At 37.0% G+C, this 18,596-nt stretch overlaps 1 protein-coding gene across 5 annotated transcripts in view; it reads right to left on the reverse strand.

Annotated features, from left to right (window-relative positions):
- DTD2 (D-aminoacyl-tRNA deacylase 2) overlaps nt 1-18,596 on the reverse strand; it is a 51,874-nt gene that overhangs the window by 29,511 nt on the left and 3,767 nt on the right. For 2 of the 5 annotated variants that reach the window (XM_032624391.1, XM_032624392.1), the window contains exons 2-3: nt 18,386-18,455; nt 12,391-14,393 (exon numbers count right to left, since the gene is read on the reverse strand). In XM_032624391.1, the coding sequence (XP_032480282.1) occupies nt 14,068-14,393; nt 18,386-18,455 (396 nt within the window). In that variant the 3' untranslated portion in view covers nt 12,391-14,067. Of the gene's footprint in view, nt 1-10,704; nt 10,736-12,390; nt 14,394-18,385; nt 18,456-18,596 lie in introns of those variants that run through there. The other 3 variants (XR_004348682.1, XR_004348681.1, XM_032624393.1) reach the window with 2 other exon arrangements.

The raw sequence follows: 18,596 nt of genomic DNA on the forward strand, positions 1-18,596 counted from the left end.
ATGTATTTCCAGTCCTGAAAGATAAACAGGTGGAGAAAGTCGGGGTGGGAGAAGGTGCCTAGATGCTTTTCCTCAGAACAAAATGTTTAAAGCTGAAACCTAAAACTTAAAGCAGAGCCTGCACGAATATTAGATATTACTTCCATATAATCTCCATTTCTCTTCATCTCTCCTAAACAATATGAAGCCAAAATTTAGTGTTTTCATTTCCTTTATGTCACCATCTTTTACTTTATCTCTTCTAAACAATATATAGGCATACTTAGTGTTTTGGTTGTATTAACATCCCTTCTCTCTCTCTCTCAACTTCTTTTGCTTCATCTCCAACAAACAATAGTCAGCCAAAAATTAACTAATTCCATTCACATTTCTTCTCTCACCTCCCTGCAATCTTCAGTATTTGTGTCCTGTCTCCCTCATATAAGTCTCTAGTCACTTTTTCTTTCCTCTGCTCTCGCTTTCCTACACAACTCAGCTTGCTCTTTCTCCCACTAATCTCACTTTATCTTCTAAAGTACCATCCTGAAAAATAAATAAATAAAATACCATCCTGTTGCTAATAAACTTTCCTATATTGTTAACCTTTCCCTAACAAACTTTTGATCTTTTTGCTATGATGGAAACCCGACTCCCTCCTGACCATGAAGGTCCCTTTAAGGGAAGATTATTCCTATTTCAAGACCAGGAAATGGAGCTGACATTTCTCTGGCTCTCTCGTGGTTTTCAGAATATAGTTCTTTGTTCCTCTTCTGACATCCCCTTGATACATCACTCTTTCCCCATCCATATCTCTGCCTTTTGCCGACCTTCATATCACACTTCCACAGTGATTAAAAAATTTGGGCTCAGGGTCATGGGTATTTCCTGCTGTTCTGAGTCATACCATTCTGGGTTACCTTTCTTGTCCAAATGGGGTGGGTACTAGCTTTTAAATTCCTTGACATCCTCCACTGCAGCTACACGTTCCCATGGCCTCATTCTAGATTTTGTTGTCACTCATAATAGCTCTACCTCAGAGATCTCATACTACGACCAGTCTCTAATCTTTCCACGTCCCCTATTCCCTCTTAAAATTCTCCTTCTAACTTCTGAAAAGCACTAGTCTTCTCGACCTCTTCCCTCATCTGGTCTGTAAACTCCTAGCTGATTTTACTCTTTTTTTCCCTTTCCTTATCCAGTTTGGTTTATGAGGTCAGTTGTTTCAACCATTTTCTTACTAACATTCCCAATTCCTTCCACTCCATGACCTTAACACACTGCATCTCCTCTGCTAATCCCTGAATGTGAATCAACCCAACCATTTGCTTTTTCCGATCTGCTCTTGGAATGCCAAGAAAATTGTGTAACTGTGTTATCTAATTTGTTGCATTATTTATGATTTCTAGCCTCAGCTAGTTGGCCCACTTACCCATTTCCTAAAGTGGCTACGTCAAACATTCACTACTGTCCTCCAGCCACTACGCCAAGCCATCTTCCTCTCTCCCAGATGATCACATCTTATGTTTTACAGCTAAAGTAGAGGTCATGATATCTGAATTCCACTAGAGCTCTCCTTCTCATCCTGTACTCAGCAGTCTTTTCTTCTTATCTCAGAGATACCCAAAGTTTTCCAGTTTTCCAAAAGCACTCCTCCGTCTATGCTTTCTGTATGTTTTGTTCCATAATTTTATTCCATAAACCTCTCTTCTTTCTTCAATTTCTCTCTCTACTTCCTCTTCCTCTAAAAACATGCTCAGATTTTTTGCATCTTAAAAAAAAAACCTTAATACTGCCTTCCCACAAAACTACAACTCCTCAATTTCCTTCATACTCAACTTCCTGAAAGAGTCATCTACATTTACTATATTTTCTTAGTCCCATTCAATCCTCAAGACATTTGGCTTACATAATTCCAAGGAACCTGTTCATAGTGACCTCTTAATTGTCAATCCAAATGGCTTATAAAAAGTTCTATCCTATTTGACTTCTCTACTTGATTGGCTATTGTTCACCACAACCTAAATAGAAATTCTTCCTTCTCTTGGATTTCATGTCAGCATTCTCTTAGACTTTTTCTGCTTCTTCTCGTCCCACTCTTTGTTAGCTAGCCTCTTGATGGCATCTCTTAATCTGCCTATTTCTTAAATAACTAGCTTCTTACTGTTTCTGTCTTGACATCTTTTCTACACACTCTCTTAGACAACGGCATCCACTTTGGTGACTTTTTAAAAAGCGTATAGTTCAATAGTTTAAGTATACTCACATTGTTGTAACTCTACATACACTGTTGTATCTCTAGAACTTTTTCATTTTGCACAACTGAAACTCTATGCCATTAAACAACAACTCTCCTTATGCAACAACAATTTACCCTGCCCCCAGCCCCTGGCACCCACAATCCTACTTTCTGTTTGTATGACTCTGACTACTTCAGATACCTCATATAAGTAGAATCATACAGAAGTTTTCTTTTCGTGGCTGGCTTGTTTCACTTAGCATAATGTCCTCAAGGTTTATCCATTTTGCAGCATGTAATAGAATTTCCTTTCTTTTTTTAAATAAATTTCTTTTATTTATTTATATTTTTGGCTGCGTTGGCTCTTCGTTGCTGCAAGCAGGCTCTCTCTAGTTGTGGTAAGCGGGGGCTACTCTTCGCTGTGGTGCATGGGCTTCTCATTGCAGTGACTTCTTTTGCTGCAGAGCACGGGCTCAAGGCATGTGGGCTTCAGTAGTTGTGGCACGCGGACTCAGTAGTTGTGGCTCATGGGCTCTAGAGTGCAGGCTCAGTAGTTGTGGCATACGGGCTTGGTTGCTCCGTGGTATGTGGGATCTTCCCGGACCAGGGCTCGAACCTGTGTCCCCTGCATCGGCAGGTGGATTCCTAACCACTGTACCACCAGGGAAGTCCAAGAATTTCCTTTCTTTTTAAGGCTGAATAATATTTCACTGTGTGTGTATACCACATTTTGTTTTTCATTCATTCTTCAATGGATGTTTAGGCTGCTTCCACCTCTGGCTACTGCGAATAATGCTGCTATGAACAAGGGTGTGCAAATCTCTCTTGGAGACCCTGATTTCAGTTCTTTTGGATATATACCTAGAAGTGGGATTGCTAGATCATATGGTAGTAGTATTTTTAATTTTTGAGGAACCACAACTACTAACCTTGGTGACTTTAACTACCGTGTATGTGTAGCTAACTTCCAAATCTACATTGGATGCCCCAATCTCTCCGTCTCCTGAAATATATAAAGATATGAACTTACAAAGGAGGGAAATATGTTTATCTTTGTATCCACTATGTATCCCAGTACTGGGTATACAATTGCTTCTAAACAGATTCTTATTTAAAAAACTATGCCTTTTGGGGGCTTCCCTGGTGGCGCAGTGGTTAAGAATCCGCCTGCCAATGCAGGGGACACGGGTTCGAGCCCTGGTCCGAGAAGATCCCACATACCACGGAGCAACTAAGCCCATGCACCACAACTACTGAGTCTGAGCTCTAGAGTCCCCGTGCCACAACTAATGAAGCCCACGCGCCTAGAGTCCGTGCTCCGCAACAAGAGAAGCCACCGGAATGAGAAGACCGCACACCACAATGAAGAGTAGCCCCCGCTCACCACAACTAGAGAAAGACCATGTGCAGCAATGAAGACCCAAAAGCAGCCAAAAATAAATAAAATTAATTAATCAATTAAAAAAGAAAAGACTATGCCTTTTGAATTCTGAGTGTGTCTAACAAAGAAATTCTAGGAGGGCTAAAGTCCAATATTTTTTCTACTGACTATTGTGTAATTCAGGATGAATTACTATTGTAAGCTTAATGGTAGGCACCTTGCAATGTACTTATTGCTTCTTATAATGCTTACTACTGCTTTGCACATACTAGGTCATAAGTACCTGGTTAATTAAATAATCTCAAATATAAATCAAACTGAGAGTACCAGTGGCCCACTACTGAAATGCTTGCATAATTTCTTTTCCCTATTTCTAAATGAAAGTATCAAGGAAAAAGAGAGGAGAGAATGCAGGAATTAATATGTCATTACTCTACTCCTACACATATTTTAGGATAAACACAAATATGTGAGCTATGTACTAGATAAACTTTATTCTGATCTTATGACCTCAGTAAATAAGAATCTATCTATCAACAAAATGTTTGGAAAAGTTTAGCACATAGCAAATCTACAACACCACCAAAAAGGAAAAGATTTAAAAAAAATCATTTTGGAGCATATGGACACTCATCATTATCACTTATAACAGCAAGTACACTGAGTAACATTTAAAATAATATTCTGAAATCATCTTGAAATTAAAATTAGGCCCAGATTTATAATGGAAAAAAAAAAACACAAAAAACACTACCCAACACCAAGGTGACTGAGGGCACAAAATTTAATCATTGCTTAAGACAATCAGACACTTTTCTCTTTCACCGGTAAATATAGCTTTAAAACTTGCAGTAACTTCTGCCAACTCAGAACCCTGAGAAAATAAGTCACTTTTTTTATAGGGAGGAGAAGAAGAAGAAAAGGATATTACCAACAATGTAAAAGGAATGCAGAGTGGTAACGGCTATGAACACTGGAATCACCATGGAAACACAGAACTATGAAATGGCAAAGGGCTGAGTGAAATGCCTGAAGCCCATTCTATGGTCCAGCTTTTAAAAACCAAATGAAAACTCATAAGACGTAAGAAGAATTTAGTTATTTTGATAAGTAACACACTTTTTTTTTCAGTTCATCTGATTAAAGTTTAACCAACTCCTGATTTACAAAATTCAGTTTTCAGAGTTCCACAAAATGGTAGAGCTGAGAGGAATTTCAGAATTTGTCAAGTGCAATCTCCTCCCTTACGATGAGTCATGATGGGATTGAGTTACCCTAGGCTAGTGTAACACACACAGTCCATGGGAAAGCCAAGACTTCAACAGAAGCCTCTTGACTCTTAGTTCAGAGATATCACCACAAAGATTATACAATTAGTTCTCAGATGCTAGTCTGTGTAAGAGTCACAGGTGGGGAAAAGTGGCTTAAAATGCAGTTTCCAGGCCTTTTCTCAGAAATTCTGATTCAGTAAGTCCAAGGTGAGACATAGGAATTTGCATTTTTTACAAGTTTTCCTAGTAATTCTGATTAGGGAGATTCTCAGACCATACTTTGGTAAACTATTAGAAAGTTCAGCAAATCATGGGTCATTTAGAAATAGGCTCTTTTCTAGTCCCAGGTGCAGACTTCCAGGGATAGTTAACTAACCTAACTGGAAAGGTGGAAAAGTTATTTCTCCCATGGGTCACCATTTGGGACCTTTAAAGACAAAGGCACACGGAGTAGCGAGGCTTTCCTATAATGTAAGTATAGTAAATCTGGGCATATCAGTGAAATGCAGCAGGCTCACACACAACCTTGGCCTCGGACTTCCCTGGTGGCACAGTGGCTAAGAATCCACCTGCCAATGCAGGCGACAAGGGTTCAAGCCCTGGTCCAGGAAGATCCCACATGCTGCAGAGCAACTAAGCCCATGCACCACAACTACTGAGCCTGTGCTCCACAACAAGGGAAGTCACCACAATGAGAAGCCTGCGCACCACAACGAAGAGTAGGCCCTGCTCACCACAACCAGAGAAAGCCTGCGCGGAGGAACAAAGACCCAACGCAGCCAAAAATAAATAAATTAATTTAAAAAAACAAAAAACAAAAAACCTGGGCCTCTGAGAGGAGAAGCTAACCAGCAGAAGCAAAAGGGGAGAAAAGAAGAGGAATAGATTAAAAGCCCTTGGCAAACAAAATAACCTCTTCTTGGAATGGACAGATGGATAGATAGGTAGTAAAGCAAATATAGCAAGATGCCCATTGTAGAATCTAGGTGGTGGATATGTGGGTGTTAACTATGCAATAATTTCAACTTCTCTATATGTTTGGACCCACTTTCCCAATTCTTGAAACCTTAACTCCAAGACACTGGTGTTTCCACTTCTCCCACTTTTTCCACCTACCTGTCTGACACTTCTCTCCTTTGTCAATTTTCCTCTTCCTTCTGTTACTATAAATTTGGTTGGACCTCAAATCCTTTGCTGTTCTCTACATCATCTCTCGCAGATCTCATCTTCAAAATTATACTGAAATGCCAGTGCTTCCCTAACTAGATGAAATCTCTTCCGTCTCCAAATTTCCATAGTACTGTTTTTACCTCTCTTTTGGCACCTCTAGTTTCTCTGTGTTCCAGTTAACTATCTTAACACACCAGTTATTTTGTAATCTCCTGAGGAAACTGCCTTTTCATCTTTAGTGTGCCTCTTATACTTACCTGAGTAGGCTCTCAGTAATATTGGATGATTAAATCTCGTCTATTTCTAGGGTTTCAACTATCACTGTTATAAACAAGACTCTCACATCTATACTCTCTCTGCCCTGAGTAACAAATCTGGTAGACATTTCTACTTTAGGTGCCTCAAACTCAATGTATTAAAATCTGAATTCATCTTCCTCAGTAACCCATACTTGAAATCTTAAGAGTGATTTTTGATTCCTCCCTTTAGCTCCACCACAGCTAATCAGCTGTCCTGAAGTGTATTTTTCTTCAAAACACCTTTCAATATCTCCAATTACGTTTATTTCCATCTTCACAGCCACTACTATAAGTGAGACCAAATCACAGCCACTACTATAAGTGAGACCAAATCCCTTTATGTCTGCACTACTCAAAAAAATAAAAATAAAAACAAAAATCTGTCTTCCTGTCACAAATTTCCTTCTCTCTGTAATCCTTATGTACCACTGTCAGGTCTCTCCTCTTAAAAACAGTCTTCATTATGTCATTATTCTCTCTAAAAGCCTTCAATGGCACCTTATTATCTATCAGTCCAGAAAGTTTGAAGTGCCCTCCCCCACACCTCGTGCCTATAAACATGCTACCCATTCTACAAGGGATGGCTCAAGTTGCCATGCCTGTTTTAACACAGGGATTCACCACTCTAGCCAGAAGTATCTTCTCCCTCTGCTGCTATTCTATAGCTCAGAGATAGCATTGTCCAGATATCACTGATCACACAGTACCTAGTTCATTTCTGTGTCTATCATGTCCCCTACTAGATGGTAAATTCCTTAGGGTTAAGCGTCATATCTTGAACAATTTGTATTTCACACAGCTCCCAGCTCCACTGCTGACCTGCAGATTCTGAGGATCATAACTTTCAAGTGGAGAGCAACTATCCATGACGCAGTATTTAGAAAATGTTAGAACATTTTCAACACCTGGCTTAAAAAAGGCAAGTATGCATATGATGAAAAGAAATCAAAGCCATGAAGACTACCGGAATGTAATCAGGATATAAAATAATTCAGGCACTGAGAAAATGAAACTGTGATGATCATATCTACTCATTAAAGAAACTTACCTTGGGGCTGCAAAGTAAATTAAAAGAATGCCTGGAGTAGAAAGTGTGTCTTAGTTTATTTATGTTAGTATAAAGCTAAGTAAACAATATCTCAAAGTTGGAGTCAAGGATGGCATTTTTGCTAGTCTAGTCAGATGTGCCTTAAAAAGACTCCATATCTCCCCCTCAAAAAAAAAATGTCCACAATTACTTTCCCAACCCCAACTGTTTATAATAGTATTAGCTAATGGTTCCCAGATACTGTTTACATACGGTGTGGTGCAGTCTCTACATAAATTTTTCTTTTCACATTCAGAAAAAAAGCTGATGTAATAGGTGAAATTTTATTAAGCTTCTTAAGAGAAAAACGCTAGCTAACACAGTGCAAAAAATTCATTCATATGGAAAAGTCCAGTAAAAAGAAGTAGGATAAAATTTATCATGAAGTTGGCTATTTGTGATGCATTCCACAGAATTGCTTTATTTTGTAATTAAATATAGAAGGGTCTTAAAGCTTGTATCAAAATTAATATTTATGAATAAAGACTTTTATATTTGATTCACAAAAAGTTTATTTTAAAAAGGACTCAAATACAGGTTTTCTTAAATGAAATTTGTTTTTTTTTCCTTCTGTGTTTTAAGAATGGCTTGCTTCTTGTAATCTTTCTTAGGTACATAAATACAGTTATACTATATTAGAAAGATAATATAGAGTAAGCCTTAAGAAAATGTAAAGTGATCACCCTTGTTGAAATAAACAAAATCCAACTGAGTAAATTGAAGATATAATTGACTCTATTAGGAAATTCACGAATCAGGCAACATCCCACCTAGCAACTTTTCAGGTGCTGTGAGGGGTTGTACAAAATGGAAGGATTTTATAGGAAGAAGGGTGGGGCAAAGTAGCTATTAGCAAAAGAAAAGAAAGGACTATTTTTAGGCCAGAACATCTTTGTAGGGGGAAAGGGTGAAGGGAAAGGCAAGGGTTTTATTATATAGCTGGCTTCTTCTTCTGGAGGCTGGAGAGAGCCCACATGGCAGATTACCTAATTGGTGCTGACCAAAAAATTCCAGACTGGTTAAGACTACATTTCTGAGGGAACCCTCCTACACTGTTGGTAGGAATGTAAGTTGGTACAGCCACTATGGAAAACAGTATGGAGGTTACTCAGAAAACTAAAAATAGAATTACCATATGATTCAGCAATTCCACTCCTGGGCATATATCCAGACAAAACTCTAAGCCAAAAAGATACATGCACCCCTATGTTCACAGCAGCACTATTCACAATAGCCAAGACATGGAAAAAACCTAAATGTCCATTGACAGATGAATGGATAAAAAAGATGTGGTACATTTATACAATGGAATACTACTCAGCCATAATAAAGAATGAAATAATACCATTTATAGCAACATGGATGCAACTAGAGATTATTATACTAAGTGAAGTAAGTCAGAAAGACAAATACCATATGACATCACTTATATGTGGAATCTAAAATATGACACAAATGAACCTATCTATGAAACAAGAACAGACTCATGGACATAGAGAACAGTCTTGTAGTTGCCAAGGGGGAGGGGGTTGGGGGAGGGATGGAGCAGGAGGTCGGGATTAGCAGATGTAAGCTATTATATACAGAATGGATAAACAACAAGGTCCTACTGTATAGCACAGAGAATTATACTTAATATCCTATGATAAACCATAATGGAAAAAAATATATATAACTGAATCACTTTGCTGTACAGCAGAAATTAACTGCTACAATTGTGCTACAATTTCACAACATTGTAAGTCAACTATACTTCAGTAAAAAGAAAACAACACTACATTTCTGGTGAAGGTTAAAACTGCAATTAGGTTAGATCTTAAATCTAGGTTTGGTATCATGGGCTTTAGCACAAGTGACACCATTTTGGGCCTGTGGCTTTTCTCTTTAACACACTGATGTAATAAACTAACAAAGTAGAAATAGCAATGCCCACATTTATGTTGAATCTCAAAAATCTGTTTTAGTTTGTCTTTTAACTTTTCTGGTGTTATCTATTGTATTAAAGAAAGGGGTAGCAGTATTAAACTTGCTTCCTGCACATTCCAACCTCTTTATTTCTTAATGACAAAGAAATCTATGTGTGAAATACTGGTAAAACCGAACCAAAATCAAGAGTATTTTAGCCACTGACAAATCTCCATGTTAATTCAGGTAACATTTACTGTGAATTATTGAGCATGGACAACACGGTGCTATGGAAATACTGTGGAGATTTAAAGAAAAATTATAGTATACTATGTGTGCTCACTGTCATATTGTCTCTGCCCAATATTGTTTATATTCTTGTAGTTAGGACATATAAGCATAAAAAAAAAAAGGTGAAGTACTCAATCTCATAAGACACATTACAAGTGTCAAGAGTGGGACAACCATAATGCCCAGGCGGGTAGAGGCAGGAGAAATTACTGTGGGGTCAGAAGAGATTGACTTGAGCTAGATATTGAATGATGGATTTAGAGGAGAGCAGAAGACAACTCTGCTTGTCTTCTGAAGAAGAGTGAGCGTGATCTAGGAAGGGTATAAAAAGAGCTATCCTGGAGAATTTCTACTGGGGAGTAGAGGGAGAAAAGGTTAGAAAGTCAAGATGGAGCCAGATTATGAAACTGTAATATCAGCTTTAGAAGTCTGGGCTTCATTCGAATAACAGTGGTTCTGAGATTCCAGTATATACAAGAATCGCCTGGGGGTGATAGGTGACTAGATAGATTTTAACTCCTGAGATTCTAATTCAATAGATTTGGGATGGTCCCAGAAAATTGCATTTGGTAAAAAGTTAAGTCTCCCCAGGTGATTCCTGTACAGGTGGTCCAGTGGCATACTTTGAGACACTCTACCTGAAGACAAAAAATTTAGAATCTTTTCCTAATTGTAGTAACTCTTGCAAATTTTATGCCAATTTTCCATAAGCTTGAAAACACCTAACTGCTAGGCCCAGAGGTCTCTCCTCAGTCTTTGTGTTGTCCCATTTTTCTTCAGTATTTGGCACTGACTGTTTACACCTTGAAAACTATCTTGTTAACAATACATTTTCTGTTTCTCTCTGCCTCTTTGATCTCTATACTATCCTCTGGCCTCTCATATGTTGCCTTTTCTTTATGTTTTCTCAGGATTCTGACTTTGGTCCTCTACATTTCTCCCTTCATTTCATTCACTCCTAACGAGTAAGGAGAACCTTCATGCCAACCTCAGAAGTTTAGACTTTGTCCTGTAGATAAAAAATAGTTATAAAAGTTTCTAAACAGTGGAATATCATACAGAAAGGAATTTTCTAGAAACATTACCTTGGAGATGGTCTGCAAAAAAGGATTAGATCTAGGAGAAATAGGAGGAAGGGAGAATAATTAGACTATCAAAATAAACAGACATTTAAAGTCATCATCAAAGTGTGGCTTCAGAATGAAAATGTTAGTTTTCTAATAGTTCTTCCCTTTCAGAAAGTAGTCTTACTTCAATAAATTAATAGATAAAGCACTTCTAGAAATACTAGTTTCACTATCATGTGAGTTTTTAAGAAATAACTATAATGTAACAAATCAGGTCCTCTGCAATGTTAATCATGGATAATAAAAGTTTGACATGTCATCATTCTAACACCAATGTGAGTTATCCTCCAAAACAAGTGGCATAGGATTCTATAGTATTTGATCCTTATATCTGATAAGCTTAGGTCTTTCATTATGGAGTCAATAAATCATTATACAGATATTATTCATAAATGTCAATGCCTTCTTTTGACTTGAATGAAGAAATGTAAAAGTGTTTGATTTACCTAGTATGAGTATATTCAAGATAAATTCATACTCATTGGTAGTCCATGTCTTATACACAGTATTTTATACAATTGAATCCATGAAGTTTGCCAAATGGACAGATAAAATAGTATTTAGGAATGATATTCTAAGTGCAGTAATTCAGACAGAGAAAGACAAATATCATATATCACTTATGTTATCTAAAAAAATGATACAAATGAACTTATTTACAAAACAGAAACAGACTCACATAGAAAACAAATTTACGGTTACCAAAGGGGAAAGGGAAGGGAGGGACAAATTAGGAATTTGAGATTAATAGATACACACTACTATATATAAAATACACAAACAACAAGGTCCTACTGTATAGCACAGGAAACTATACTCAATATTTTGTAATAACCTATAAAGGGAAAAGAATCTGAAAAAGTATACATACATATATATATATATATATATATATATATATATATATATATATACTGAATCACTTTGCTGTACACCTGAAACTAACACAACATTGTAAATCAACTATACTTCCATTAAAAGAAAGAAATGATACTCTAATTTAAACATTCTAGAATCTTTGAAAAACAGAGGCAGAAGGCACCAAAATTAGGTGTAACCCTACCGCCACCTAATTTAGTACATAAAACAATTTATTGGCTGTTTTTTCTCAAGTGATCCACACTGGGAGATGCTAAGCCTTTATGAAGATCAATTTTAACTCTCACTACAAGAAAAGTCAGGGGGATAGAAATTATTGCTCCCTAATGTGTGATCTTGGGAAAATTATTTAAGCATTTTCTTACTTTCCACAGCATTATTGTCATTATATACTGTGAAGATAAAATTAGGTATCTGTTGAATGTTCTTTGAGCATCTTGGGCCAGGAGAGCTACAGAAAGCCAAGGTGTAGTTATTTTCCTATCTACTATTTCTCTTGCCTTTTTCCTCTTGTTCTAGCCTCCTTGGAAATGAAACAAGCTTGGCTGTCATCTTCTGTTTAGTAACTCTTCATGTAGTTGAAATTTCTATTCTCCACAAGTACCACAAGCAAATTTCTTCTTAAGGAGAATTGCCTGAACTATAAAATAGCAATCTAGGGCTGTGAGTCAGCATTTCACCCACACACATCAAAATGATTTAAAATAGGTAACACATAATCTTTCTGAAAGACATATAAACCTCCTTGGAGAAGCTCTGAGAAAATTGGAGTTTGAAAGTTTATGAATAGTTTATTACATTTCAATAAGTGTATTGCGAATCAATAAAGCAAAAGTTAAGGACAAATGAGCTCACTACCAAGTCAGTTATTGATCCTTAAGTTCCAAAATAGAATAGTACAGGAAGGATATAGAGAAAATAGGACTTTTTGTGGTAACGGAAACTTAAGTATCTTAGGAACATAAACCTAAAGAAATTATAAGACACAAAGAATTTTCAACAGCTACTTAAGATGTTTCTTCAAGTCATTGTTTTCATCTTTTTGATAACTAGAAACACTATTTCATTTTCACTCTTTAAAATATTAAATCAAGTCAAATGAGTTTGTAAAAAATGAACATTACCTTTTATTGATTCTTTCAATTTCTTGTATATCTTCCTCTCTTGGCTTTGAAAAGTCTACCTTATTAGATGTTTATCTTATGTGACTGTCTTAGCTTGGGCTGTTAGAACAAAATACCATAGACTTATGGTGGCTTAAACAACAGAAATTTATTTTCTTACAGCTCTGGAGGCTAGAAGTTCAAGATCAGGGTGCCAGCACAGTTTCTAGTAAGGGTTATCTTCCTGGCTTGTAAATGGCTCCCTTCTCACTGCATTCTCACATGGTGGGCAGAGAAAGGGTGAGCAAGCTCTCTGGTGTTTCTTCTTATGAGGACACTAATCCCATCATAAGGGCCCCACTCTCATGCTCTATCAACCCTGATTACCTTCCAAAGGCCCCATGTGCAAATACCATCACATTGGAGGACTTCAACATATGAATTTTGGGGTGGGGGGAGGACACAAAAATACACTAATAGAAAAAATGATACTGGCTCCAAATCATTAAGTCGATAAAATGGAAATGAACAAGTCAACTTGTTTTCAAATCATTCCAGTAGAAAGCTTCCCTTTTTATTCCTTTTATAGCAATCTAAACCAACAAGAAAGGAACTTCCTAAAAAAATTTATGAACATTAATTTAATGAAAGAGTAACTTTTAAAAACCAAAGACAGAAAATGCAACACACATTGTTTTGGTAAAAAACTGAGAAACAGAATATTAAGTCATTAGTATGTTAAATAAAAACAACTTTTAGTCCCCCATACCTTATTGCTATATCAACTAAAGATTCTTAAAATAATTTAAAGCACTTGGATGTCCTTGGAAAATAATATTAAAATGTACAATAACATTTCTGTATTATATTTTTATAGGTATTATTAGAAGGAATAGTAAATTGCATATTCTTTCATTCAAAATATGGAAATCTGAAATACTAAAACCAAATTTGACAAAATTATAATCGTAACACAAATAGTGACTTTTACTACATATTACATACATTTGAGGGTATAAGAAACATTTTTCTTGATTGCACAAAATGCTTAATTGCAAAATGCTTAAATACAGCTCTCTAAAAACATTTCCATGTTCTTATCAATGACCATAAAGCGAATACAAGGCATTTTTCAAAATTCTGAGTGTGAGTTTAGGGGAAAGCAAGATGGAAGGTGACTGAGATCCAGAGTTTAGGTGACATGGCGAGGTCGTCCAAGTAACAGGCTGCAGAGGTATGGATGGGACCCAGGATTTTCTTGTCTAAAAATGCTGCAGATTAGCGTACTCAAGCAGAAGGGGAAGAGAATCTAATTACAACTGTAGAAACTTTTAATTTTTCAAAACTCAATTAGGTGTGTGTATGGTCCATTGGTGTCGAGCTTTAACACCTGCCTGTTGCCGTAAGTGCCATGTTCCACCACAACCCCAGCTTCAGCACACTTGCTGTTAGCAGCTAATTCTTTTTTACAGAGAGTCACAAATTGGGAATAAAGTTCTAACCCCTCTTCTTTTCCAGAGTTAGAGTGATACTGCATGCTTCTTCCTTTTACTCTCCCCCCAAGGGTGGCTTGAGGGATGATAAGAATGTTGCCAGGTAGATCCAATACAGAGACACGCTTGCCATTTTCTGTTTCACTTAATTTCACATTTAACAGTGTATTAACTGGGTAGGGAAGAAAGGAGAACATTTTGAGGTAGAAAACAAACATGAAGAAAACCAACGATCTTCTAGTCAGCAAACCTCATGTTTAAAATCCAGTTTGTCAGCTCATGCTTTTAACCCAGATTTTAAAAGCTGCTTCAGTAAGCTAAATGATCTAAGCATGAAAAACAAGGAAAATTTCATGCAGAAAATGGCATGATGTTTTAAATCTGACTTGGCAGTTAGGATCTCCTAACAATAAAATAATCCAGAAAGGACTAAAGAATTAACTGTATACTGGAACTTCAAGATATTGTTGCCCTGGGGGATACATGAAAAGATTTTGCCTTTTTGTTCCTTTTTATATTTCAAAACAAATCCCACTGGAAAAAAAACATGACAGATCCTCCACACACTTATTCTACTTTATAACAAAGAACATTAAATAAAAACCTTAGTGCATTTACTATTTTAAACTTAGTTGCCTAGAATTCTAAGCTGAGACAAAGGTTCCAGGTTCAATCCTGTTATAAACTAGTTGATTTTGCAGTTTTATAACCTCAAAGACATTATTAACAAAGACTAATTATTTTACAAACATCACCAGTGTGAGAAGGATAAATGTGAAAGCAAGAATCATCAGAAATTCACTGTCAACTGGGAAAGTAAATCCAAAGGTATAGAGTTACTGGCATTATCTTCATATACATACAGGAAAATATTGTATTATTATTTTTATGGCACTTACGCAAGTATACTCATAGCTAATAAGAAGTGTCAAAATAACCATAAATATCCATGTGTAGCTAAAAAATCTAAACTTAGAAAATCTTTACATTTCAACATTAGCCATTTTCAAAACAATAAGCAAAAGAAATGCCTAATATAAACACCCTTAGGGTCTTCCTACCTCTGTAAAGGGTATAAATAACTTCTGCTTGTAAACAATAGTCCCGAGAGGACACAAACAGTAAAAGAACTATTGAAACCTCACACTCCTGTGTGAATAATCAGGCTTGAAAAGGTATGCTTTCTGGTGGGGTAGTCAATGGTTTCAACTATTAGAGAGCCTGTAGTAAATATTAGCAAGGATACAGTACAGTGGCCCCACTCTACAAATCAAGGAATTAACCTGGTGAAAACTTGCTAAGGTGAACACCCAAATGAATTCCTAAGCTCTGCATTAAGCACTATCAGTTTTCATTTAACTAATGCCTATTTTAAAATACCTCTAGGGACTTCCCTGGTGGCGCAGCGTTTAAGAATCCGCCTGCCAATGCAAGGGACGTGGGTTCGATCCCTGGTCTGGGAAGATCCCACATGCCGCAGAGCAACTAAGCCTGAGCGCCACAACTACTGAGCCTCTGCTCTAGAGGCCACGAATCACAACTACTGAGCCCAAGTGTTGCAACTACTGAAGCCCACACGCCTAGAACATCTGCAACAAGAGAAGCCACTGCAGCGAGAAGCCTGCGCACCGCAACGAAGAGTAGCCTCCGCTCGTCACAATTAGAGAAAGCCCACACGTAGCAATGAAGACCCAACACAACCAAAAATAAATAAATAAATAAATAAATAACTCTAATTTTCTCTATTACAAATAGGACTTTGCTATACAGCCTGCAGTCCTATTGATTGCTTCTAAGAAAGCTATAATTCTCTGGAGCATTTCATTCCACGTAAATCACTATCCAGCTATCCAGGCCTCAGGCTAGTGACAGACTAAGGAGGCAGTTTTGAAATAACAGGCCAGAGAGGTAAGTATAATTTATTATACTTCCACACACTTCCCTCTACTGGAGCTAACTGAGAATTCAATTAATGCTGTTGGTATACAAATATCAGTATGTAGAAGTAAATATAATACAAATGTCAGTAAGTAGAATTAAAATGAGACAATGAATTAATAGCATCTTGGAAACTCAAAGATTCTAAGACAGGTTGTCGATCAAATATCTCTAATGATGTATATGGGAAGTTAAGTTTTGACAGGGCCCTGGATCTCTGTCCAATTATACTGAAGATGAATTGAGGAAGATTCTGCACATCTATACATTAGCCATGCTATTTCAGACTTTATGGATACAACTTGCTGTTATGTTCCCAAGGGCTACATGATTTGATTGAAAAGATCTGAATCCATGTAATAAGTATGAGGTCGGGTTTAAGAGAATCCCATCACACTGGCTTACTTTGCCTCCTGGAACAGAGGGAAGTACAAGCTACTATTATCAATAATAGGTGGACTTATTTTGCTTACAACTCACACCAGTAGAATGTGATTCTTAGAGTCACAGCTCTTTACTGAGAATCATGATATATAAAGGCTTTGTGTTAGACTATCCACTAGAAGAGTTAAAGTGGACTTCCTCAGTGTTTTTATTTGGCCACAATTTGGCCAAAAATGCTCTTCCTGTTTTTGAAGATTTCTACTATATAGCTTTCATGGTCAAGAAAGCTTTAATTCAAGGCAAAAACAGACAGAATGTCCAATATCCAAGCATTAAGTCCTGGCAATAACCCTCTGTAACAGGAGACCTCATTTCATTTTCTCTTTAAACCCTTTAAAGCTCCCTATTATCCTTCAGGTTCAAATTTCATTTTTTTTTACATCTTTATTGGAGTATAATTGCTTTAAAATCATGTGTTAGTTTCTGCTTTATAACAAAGTGAATCAGTTATACATACACATATGTTCCCATATCTCTTCCCTCTTGCGTCTCCCTCCCTCCCACCCTCCCTATTCCACCCCTCTAGGTGGTCACAAAGCACCGAGCTGATCTCCCTGTGCTATGCGGCTGCTTCCCACTAGCTATTTATTTTACGTTTGGTAGTGTATATATGTCCATGCCACTCTCTCGTTTTGTCACAGCTTACCCTTCCCCCTCCCCATTTCCTCAAGTCCATTCTCTGGTAGGTCAAATTATTACAGTTACTTGCTTTCCATCCTCACCTACTGCATCCTACTTGCTTTCCATCCTCATCCTCTCAAGTCTAGTTTTCATCCTCTGACAAAGTTGTTAAACATGTTTGATGTCTTAGCATAAAATCCCCTCTAGAAGCTTTAGCCCTTTGTCCAAGCTGTTCCTCACTGGGCTATTTACGCTTGAGTTCCACTTCTTAAAGCTCTTCTAGGTTAACTTCCGCCTGCTTCAACTACCAATCTATATAATTTATATTTATTAATCCAACTAATGGGTACTGCCTTTACTAATGGAGAGAATATAACCTGTCCCCAACCTTAGGGACAGCTTGACTATTTCAGGCTTCTTTTTTTGTACATAATTATTCTATCAAATACTGTCTTGAGATAGTATATAATTTGATTTGGTATATCTGAACCTATGTAATTATCACAAGGAATGTGCAGTGATATAGAATATCGAGGCCACTGGAAAGCTGCAGGCAGGTACATTATTGTTCAGAGATGCCTGAATGCTGACTCTTTCTCTGCCCGCAGAGGAGGTGGCTGTGATGACACTGAGCTTGGTTTAATAATCATCTTTATACACATTTCCTACAAAGAAGTGCATAAATGGTTAATGTAAATTCTTTTATAATAATGATATAAGCCTGATCTTCACATATTTGATGGGAACCACGTTGTACATACAGTGTCATCTCTATGCCCCTGTTAGGGACTCTGAGAGATAAGGAGACTATATTAAGAAATGCAGCATCTATTTCTCTCTATGTGGCCACCCTGCTTCCAACAAGTTTCTGTATCCTTGGCTGAATCTCAGTGTGTTGTCTGTGTGTGTGTGTGTGTACACTCTTCTAAACCAATCTATAAACGATCTGAAATGCTGCAGATATTTTAAAAGAATTCTACCACACTTGCTTACATTAAGCTTTGGAAAAGGCAAACAGCTGAAGTCAACAACAGTACACAGAGTTAAGTCATTTATAACTTACATACCAGTACAATTTAAGATTGTGCTTTTTTCCCCTTCTGATTCATCTATCTATTGCTAGTCACTCTCACTCTTAAAAAAGAAACATCAAACACATACCCATTTTGGGAAGAAGCTCTTTATCAGCTCCCTTGAAAAAGCACAGGTAGATCACTAATCCTCTCTGGACCTATGAGAAACCACAATAAATTCAGATTAGAAAGAAGCTTCTATATACAGAGGTAAATGAATAAAATTTCACAACTTTTATAGATAAAAGGTTAAATGCAAAAGAAGAGGAATAACTTTTGATAATAGATTTAATTTCTTA

This window comes from Phocoena sinus, chromosome 2 (assembly GCF_008692025.1).
Source record: "Phocoena sinus isolate mPhoSin1 chromosome 2, mPhoSin1.pri, whole genome shotgun sequence".
NCBI classification, from domain to species: domain Eukaryota; kingdom Metazoa; phylum Chordata; class Mammalia; order Artiodactyla; family Phocoenidae; genus Phocoena; species Phocoena sinus.